The 9701-nt window shown below is 35.9% G+C and overlaps 1 protein-coding gene across 4 annotated transcripts in view; it reads right to left on the bottom strand.

Moving 5' to 3' along the window:
• Window positions 1–1494: 1494 nt before the first annotated feature.
• The window catches only part of LOC117321631 (tyrosine-protein kinase Abl-like), a 67911-nt gene continuing 59704 nt past the window's right edge, over window positions 1495–9701 (bottom strand). For all 4 annotated transcript variants that reach the window (XM_033876123.1, XM_033876124.1, XM_033876125.1 and 1 more), the window contains one exon: window positions 1495–9474. In XM_033876123.1, coding sequence (XP_033732014.1) covers window positions 7178–9474 — 2297 coding nt within the window. In that variant the 3' untranslated portion in view covers window positions 1495–7177. The remainder of the gene's footprint in view (window positions 9475–9701) is intronic.

Raw genomic sequence — 9701 nt, 5'->3', positions numbered from 1 at the left:
GTATTTATAAAAGTGTATGGTAAAGATGGAATTTACAAAATTTAGCATTTTAAGATATCACCTTTATGCTAAATCAAGTATAAATCAAGGAAGTTTTGCAAGCAAACATGTTTCACCATATATTTTAAATCTTGCCCAGTAAAATCAAACTTAAGTCAAGGTCAGTGGTTAAATAAGTACAAAAGTTTCAGTATTATCCAGGCCGTTTGATTCAAGGGATAATTTAGTCAACTAATACATTTGGAATTAACCCATGTGCCAAGATATCTTCTAAAGTTTACATAGTTGATGTGAGATAACATCATAATACAGTGGTCAATTTTATCCCCTGTCGAAGCAGTTGATATAATATCTACCATGTCAAAAATATTGCTGTATTATCACAATGTGATAATTTCAAATTTCTGTTCTTTAACTTTTAAAGGGTAAAGCCTTCTGATGTATGTTGCGATGAAAATCAGGAGACAAAGTTGTTTGAAATCTTCTTTGAAGACACATGATCAAAATCAAGGTCACCAGGTCAAAATATCTATTTCTTGACTGTTGAATATTTTGTCGACATTTTGAAGTTAAAGGAATTGAATCAAGAATTGTATGACCAAATATAAAGGTCTTCGGATCAAAGGACAAGGCCATATGATTTTATTTTCAACCGATAAGTAATTTATAAGTCAAATGTTCAGTCCTCCAGTCAAAGGTGAAAGTCAATCATCAGTTCCTAATTAGTGAATATTTTGTGACATTATGCATAAAGTTCGGAATGAAAGTAAGCATTCACTTTGCGGCAGTTTGTGGGCAAACTTGTATCATTATGACAACATTAAATGAATCGGACAAATAGATCAAACAAGTTTTCACATTTACAAATACAACTACAGAGCTGTTGTCTTGTCTTAAGACCATGGGCGAACTTGATTCTAGCTTGCCGTTTGTGCCACTTGCCGGTTTTGAGCTTTCCGCCTGCACATACATTCAAGCAAAGTGGATCAGTTGCACTATGGCCGACATAGACCAAAACATATTTATCTTTATTTATTTTACATATTTATATATGAATTGACATATTTCAAAAGCATTGTCAACATCGAACGCTGCAGAAGATTAAAAATCAACTTATTTTGCAATATATATGACTAAAATAGCCTGACAGCTCAAAACAAGTTGAAATTCTTTAACTTCTCACTTAATCTAATCTTTCAGTTGAACACGTCGCCATCTTGTTTCCAAACCGGCAGGAATTTACACCGATCAGCACATGCTGAAATTGCGTGCACATATTCTGGACACAATCCAGAAATTTGGCCGCCTTTCCGCCGGCACATCAGAATCAAGTTCGCCCCATATGTGTTTACAGTTATAATAACTCAACACTTTGTATTTATAGGGGTACTTATAATCCCCTTAAAGTCATGAAACTGCACACAAAGAAAGGACATTTTCACATCTGAATAAATTCTGATCATCTTGAAAATTTGAAAACAAGAAACTCCAAAATGTACTTAATTGTTTTATTTTCACATTAATGTACAACCATATACATTGACTTTTTGGACAAAAATTGGCTTGCATGTCTAGTAAATAGCCTTCTCTCATCACAATGCACTCGGTACACAGATTATAAAGCCATCTTACAGACACAAGACACGCAGGCCTCTCCCAACTTATACACTTTCTCACAATTATAAAACATGCATACTTCACCCACACAAAATATATTTATATATAGTTTACAACCTTAATTTCTTTCCAATATCAGACATAGTGTTTAGAGAAATATAGAACTAACTATAAGATATCCCAATTTACAGGGCGATGACATCAATGTCCTCCTTGAGAAGAAGTCAAGGTTGTAGGATTAATTATAAGATAAAAAAGTATTTTGCACTGTAACCGACCATGAGCACTGTACACGTTTCTTGCACTTCAATCACAAGCATTTCAAGTTCCCATTTGGTCTAGACCTGTAACTCTTCCATGCTACTATCTACCCATCAACTGGTTCTAGAAGCGCGGAAAGGTGTCCGTCAAAAGGTCGAGGCCATTTAAAGCAAGCAAAATGTACAGTATGTCCATCAGCAATGGCTAGAGAAGGGAAGTTAATTACAAATATTCACAGTCATAATGTTAAGTAGGAATTTATCAAAACAATGACAAAATAGTTTTTTTGTCTAAAAGAATTAGGATTTTCTGTAAAATGTTACCACAAATAAATTAATATAAAACAACGTATGGTATCACATTTAAGCACATACAGATGGCCTCCCAATCTCAAGATTTTCCCTGTCTGTGTGTAGATGAAGGGCACATACAACCCAGCCTTCCAATCTCAAGGCTTTCCCTCTCGGTATGGAGGAAGGGCACTGTATTATAATTACGAGACACAATGGCATTTGTTCACATGGAATATAAGTTTTCTTGAATCAGAACACCTCACCACAGTCAATATTATACAACCAACATTTATGCTTGAGGTACAGATGTAGAATTGAATGAGAGCGACAGTGTAGAAGGAAAAGATTCCATTTTCTTACTTACAAAGTATCAAATAATGCTGGGGAACATGGCATGTAGGAGGATCCTCAGCCAATATGCCCGATACTCTCAAGAACTTAACTGGCAATATTGCAAACGGGATGGCCCATAGGAGGGTGTCACTGATGAGTATCTGGATTATCACAGGTTTTACCTATATTATATAACCTAGTGACATGTTATATGTACTAGTATAATTACACTATAATCTACCTATACACAGTGATGTTTAGGTTTGGCTGAACAGCAACAATAACTGTCAATCATAATTCACAAGATCATATGCAATATCGTGGGAATAATTTCCCTGATTCCCAATTAACAGTTCAGAGAAATTAACCGATATGCATTGATTAAACATTCATCATATTTCACAGGTTTACAATTCTACCATTACCTGGACCTGTAATGATAAAACCATTCTCATGATCAAATTTAGGTGCAAGTTTAAATCTCTCTTTCATGTAACTATGTTTTTCTTTCACAATGAGATCAAAAAGTGAAAACACTCCAACATGAAGCTTAAAGTGTAAACCAAGTATATTCAAACTAGGAAGTACAATGGACTTCAGCTGGAAATTCTCACCCAGAATAAGCAATTAAGCTTGTGCAAAATTTTCAGTATGACCATGAATAGTTTTATCAATATGGTCCAGGTGACATCAGATAATGGCATTGTCTTACCTAAATATGCTTCTCAAACAGTTAGCTCTTGGCTAGTTATGTAAATCAACATGAAACTCATTTGTATGTCTTAAATACATGTAATTTGTTACCTATCGTACTGTAAAATATGTTCGAAAAAGAATAGTGTACAACCATTAATGCATATTAAACCATCACCTGGTTTAATTGGTATATCATAATGCCAGCATGTGAAGTTGTATAAATAAACTTTTCCCCCAATTTCTAAATGTTAGTATAAATATCTGGTATTTACAACTATAAGAAATTTCTAAATACATATATAATATAAAGATGAGGATTTACAATGTGTGATAAGCAGACTCAATGCACTCTCTATCTCAGCAGAACTGAATTCACCTCTCACAACCGTTTTTCCAATTTACATATTACTATTGTTTTGGTTGTAACTTGCTATATGAAATGTTTCATCATTCAAAACAATTGTAAAGAGTTGCATGTAAAAATAAACACATTGTCAAAAAGGTATGCGAGGCTTTTTATGAAGTGTGGACCTATATCCTGGAAGTTTGAAGTTCGACACATCACATTATAGAAATTAGAAGTCAACTAAACAAACTTACTCTAAAAATAGTAATGGCAAAAAACAAAAATTCCTGTAGGCATAGTTAACTTTGATGTAAGCATGCCATTAAGTTTAAATATTCTTTCTTCATGTTATAATGAAGAAGTTGATTATCCTTTTGTATATTATTTCAACTTCGTAAATCAAACTGTCAATGTTAAATTACATTATGTATTATGCTATAATTAGTAAGAAACTTACGAAATAGTTGTTCCGTACGGAAGAACATAAATAAACCAGGACTAACTGTTATATATGTATAGAATGTATTTAGAAACATTAAATTGCCATTTAATCTGAAGCAGCAATACAAGATAATGGAGTTTTGGAAATATGATTAAATCACACATCTTGATGTAATCTTTTGATTCAATACATCACAAGTTGCTTGCTGCAGTCCATAAACGTATGCTACACAGAACCCGAGATTATTTATAGAGGAGGGAACAGAATGCTGTCCCTCTATTCATAGGACTAGACAAAGAAAGACAAGATCAGGTACTGATTGTACAGGATATAGACAGGGGGGATAACTCTTCAAGAGCCCTTTGTCTTCATGCGCACACACAAACACGCACTCTGTATATCACAACACATGTACACTCTCTCCAAAACACATTACATATTTCAGATAACAGATTTATGTATGACAGACAGATCTGTGACAAATGATATTTAAGGAAATTTTACTTATTTTCTCACAAGTCTTGTGTAAAACAGGAATTCAATAAAGAAAGAGTTCATGCCTTTAATTGTTCACAACACATTATTGTATATAGTGTATGAATAACTCTGAAACAGAGGACTTTTCTGGATATTTTGATGAATTGAATGACTGGAATATTTCTTTTCCCATTTAATGAATACTAATGAGGTAGTGAGATTTAATGACCGCTCTTAATGGAAAATGCTATACATACGCCTTTGTGTAGGGAAGAAGTTAACCAATTGATGTTAATGTGATATGTTGGAGAGTGTATAACAGACACTCAAATTACCACAAGGAATAATATACAACCAAACATTCAATTTTAATATGGTACCTCCTTCCTACTTTTGGTTTTCTCCACACACCGACTTAAAACATAAACTGTAACACTCCAGCACTTCTGACAACATTGTCCTCCTTTAATATAGTAATCGTACATTTGATTGTAGAAATAGAGTAATCAATTTACCTCAATGCAACCGGTCAACAAGTTCAGCAGTAAAATATCTTGTACATATGTATAAAACCTTGTTCCTTCTACAATGGGTCCAATAGACACAGATTTGTTTATTACATTGGAGGTTTGGGGGAAATGATTATCTTTATTAGCACTTACAAGATAGACAAAAAGCTGACCAATCTGACACTGTTGGGAACACAAAAATTGGTAAGATTAGATAAGTCGGGAAAGCTATGGAGGTTAAAGCTTCATGTTGAATTAGACAGGATATCTGATTGGAGAACGTCTGTACTGAGCTAATTCAAAACAGGTTCCTATTTATACAGAAGGATGAACAATAACTGTAAATGAGATGACCAATTAGATCTATCATAGCATATCATTAAACTGGCAATGTCAATAAAAGGGAGACAACCTGCATTGTATAACATGATACAGGTTGTCAGGAAAATACTTCTGGAACATTTACCAACAGGTACCCAGTCCAGCATGAATATCTAAAATGAGAAGTATATTTTATCCCTTATAAATTGACTACATACATCTACTTGCGCATAATATAATGCACAGCTGATTTCTTAATCTCGGTAATCTAATACGACTGTTGTGTAATGTTTCAAAACCAATTCCTTACCAAAGCCTTGCATTTACATGCCAAATAAATTAGTGTGTCAAGTAGATTTAAAATACTGTTGGTTAAAATAAAGGGGAGACAACCTACAACCACAAACAAGCACATTGTTTCTGACCAAGCCTATAGAAAGGCAGTTCAAAGATAGCGGCAGTATTATTTCCTCTATACAAAAGGGGCAAACTATTAATACTTCAATTAATATTTCATTTCAGAAATTCCTCAGATCTGTTACATGTATGTCAGTAAAATACTCAAATTCATTTCAAAATATTATTTCTATGCAAATAAAGGAAAATGAACAGCATAACTGATGGCAATATTACCATACTGTCAGTTTTAAATAAGTACCACTCTTCCTTAAATATTGACTAAATTGTAGGATTAACAATACAACCTTGAGTTTTCATGAATTAAACTGAAAACAATACAAAACAACAGTAGTAACTAAACCATAAAACAGGATTGATATGAATCGTCTATGTGTGTATATCACTACAAACCATGCTATCTACTTGTCAGGTATACATTTTAGCAAACGTGAAAACATCTGTAAAATCTTAACCCTCATTTGAAATACTGTTATTGTAGATATTTACATTTTTTTTAATTACAGTATGTACTGATGAATTTTCACATTTTTCCATGTTCAGAAAACTGTTAGTTATTTAAGTATTAATTCAGTAAATAACGAAAAACTACATCAACATGAACCATATGCTCTTCTAAGTGAAATCGTTTAACTAACAGTCAAGGAGAAATACCTCTGTTCACACTTTTACAAAATACAGCGTAATGGTAAGTGTAGCTTCACAAGTACGGACGATTCACACCAGGTAAGGTATATTTGGCAATAGGTATATGTAAAGAATAATCTTCAGGTGTGATATAACAAGTTACTGAAGATGTTTGACCACCTAATACTGGCAGTAAGAACCACAAAAGTATGTCATTCAAACAACATGCTGACCATGATTTAATGAAAGTGATCCTAATTTCTGTTAATGATAAGTTTAGTTTCTATAAGGCGGAAAGGATATGTTGCATGAAAGAAATGGAGATTTTGATCTTTCAACAAAACAATTAAAATGACAATATGTTACAATAATATATTACTTATGAGTTGTACATAATTAGTACAGTAGTACAGAAACATGTCATACAGTTACAATACTATTCAAGATCTCAGATCTGTACCTTACTTGCAACAACTTGGTACAACATACCTAATGCCAGGAACTCAATCTTTCATTCCATTGACCTTTCACCTCTAAATGTAAGTAGATAAAGGACCTGACACCTTTAGGAATCTTGACTCTTGCACCATTTTACCTTTCACATCCATGAAAGATTTCCTATCACTTACAAATGATACACCTGATAAGGTATAGTACTAACATCACATCACATTTCACTTCAGTTTTAAGATCTATTGAATACCAAGAACACAACATGGTCCCATTTTCTTGAAAAATAAAAAAAAAAGTGAAAATTGAACTTAGTAGACTTTAAGCTAATCCATGTACCTCAGCCAATTTTTCGAATTTTTTTCTTCAGAAATGGAAACATCACTTTTCACCTTTGTATAAGATCGATGACTTCCTGGACAGTCATCTTAATATCACCGATAAGTTTACCTCCTCCCGATGGATTTGTGCTACTGAATTTTTTCAAATTTTCACTATGTGACTGCAGGCGTGACAAAAGCTCTCGGGCATGGAACTTTGCATGTGGAGGAAGAGAGTCAATAAAATGTGAACACTGCTCATGGAAATTTAAAACTTGTTCTGAAAGTACCATGAAATTTGTGCTAGATTTATTTCCAGTTGCTAATAAAGAATCAATACAACCTTTTAAGTTACCAGATGAGTCAAGAATTGTTTCACGTGAAACCTTTGGTGTGTCCGAATCCGAGCTCTGTCCATGTAAATAGCTCTCTGGTACAGTATCTAGGGTATCAATCATTGACTTTGACATGAGGGGGTTTATTCCACCTGATGACGCCGCCATCTTTGGTAATACAGGTTTGTATATATTGTCGTCTTTACTAGCTGTAGGTTTGTATGGTTGCATTTCTACACGAGGTTCATTTTTCCTTGTTACCACGTCCGACTTATTACTACTTGTTGATTTGTCATCCCGCAGCGATTCCCTCCCACTTTCTCCACGTGTGAATGGTTTGAAGGAACTGAATTCGCTTGACCCTGGTCCCTGTGACTGAAACATGGCAACTTTAGATAAGAAAGAGGCACCCTGTTTATCCTCCAGCTGGTTTTGAGCAATTTGCATGTGTTGTTGCATCGCTGCATTAACACTTGCCCACTGGTTTTCATCTGGTGTTGTATCCTCTGGCCGTGGATAGTCCCCTGTGGACTGGGAACGCGACTTGTGGGTAAACTGTGGCCGCAGTGGTTGAACTTTGTTGTCAGCACTGTGTTTAAGCCGTGCCTCAATGGATTCAGGACTTTCTATGACAGTAGAGTCAGTGTTACTACCAGGACTGTAATCTAGTGGTGCCCCTAGCGACTTGTACACAGGAGTTGGTAAAGATGAGAGAGGCTCATGGCCCTCATGGCTATTAGCCTCACCGTGGTCTGTGAACATGCGGGACAGTCGGGGGCTGGGTTTAGGCTTGGGATCAGTGTAATGTTTGGGGGGTTGTGTGGGGTCAATACTAATAGACATAGCTCCATGCGTCAGATCAGATTTATGTCTTTGAAGAAGAGCTCCATGGTGAGATGTGGAGTTATCCACAATTGTATGTTGTGATTGTGATTTTACAAAAGCTGATGGTTTTACATTCGGTTCTGGTTTGATAATGTTTGCCTCAGTGCTGGGCACTACCTTGGCTCCTGAAGGCTCAGGTAGAAGCACCGGGCATGAGGAAATGCTGGCAGTGTCCGTCCCAGAATCGTGGTCCTCTACTTGGGGAAGCTCCTGAACTGGATTTCGCTCGGTTCCACTTTCCATTGACGCAAGGTATGCTTCAATTCTACGCCCTTTTGGAATGGTTCCATACCTACTAATGGCTTTCGTAACATTATCCACATCTAATTTACCTATGGTTACACTTTCACTCTCAGCATCCAGCGAGCCCCGCCCTCGTATCAACTGGGCAGACTCGAATCGTTGCACATTTTCAGATGAGTATTTTCTACGTGGCATGCCCAGAGCCTGTTGTGGGAGAGGCAGGGCCTTTTTGGGATACTGTTTACCTTTATATGTTACTAAAGGAGTTGCGTCCGTACCCTCTTCAAAAGTACTTGTTCCCTGGTCTACTTTTTTACTTTCTAGGTCCGATTGCCTTACAGTTTCACGGTGGTATGGCAGTGAAAACTTCCTACCACTACTACGCTCTTGCGAGTGCTCGAACTGGCCAGACTTGACCGCACTATCTGTATTGATCAAGTATTTTGATTTGTCAATCTGAGCACGCTTTAGACTCTCAGTACTACTTTGTGAAATGCCACTGTCTTCCATTCTGTTTTCCTTTAAAGCTTCCTTAGAATCCATCCTTTGGAAAGTTTTAGGGGAACCTAGTTCAAACCGTTTTGATGGCTGGAGTGTTACCATCATGGGGGTGAAGTCTCCAGCAGAAGAATCCCTTTCTAGATTCTCCTGTTCATCATACTGTTCCACTAGGGTAGAACTTTCTATCTTCGCTTTCTGTAGTTTCATTTTAGCCTTGAGTTCATTCTCCATATCTTTGGGATTTTCAGGTGTGTCCTTACATGACGTGGTTCTACGTGGTGGGGCAGGAGCCGGACCTCCCTTTTTGCGTGATTTTGACAAAGATTTGCTATTTTGTCGTAGTGCCAGTTCCGTGTCCTCCATGGGAGGCAACACACGCCTGCCTGCAGGGGGTGTTGGACCTGAAGAATAATACAAAATGAAACTTAATTCACTGAATGCTAAAGTCATGAGGGATTAAAATTTCATTATAATTCAACAACCTTGAGAACCTTTTACTCTTTGTGTTGAACTTAATTATTGATTTTTGTAATGTATGTATATATGTATACGATAAATTAACAGAAACAAATTGGTCAATCATCGTAATTGGAAATAAGTGGGAAAGACAACTGCACCCAATATCGTT

Source organism: Pecten maximus, chromosome 2 (genome assembly GCF_902652985.1).
Source record: "Pecten maximus chromosome 2, xPecMax1.1, whole genome shotgun sequence".
NCBI lineage: Eukaryota > Metazoa > Mollusca > Bivalvia > Pectinida > Pectinidae > Pecten > Pecten maximus.
The sequence above is the reverse complement of the archived record's forward strand: the minus strand, read 5'-3'. Positions and strand labels throughout refer to the sequence as shown.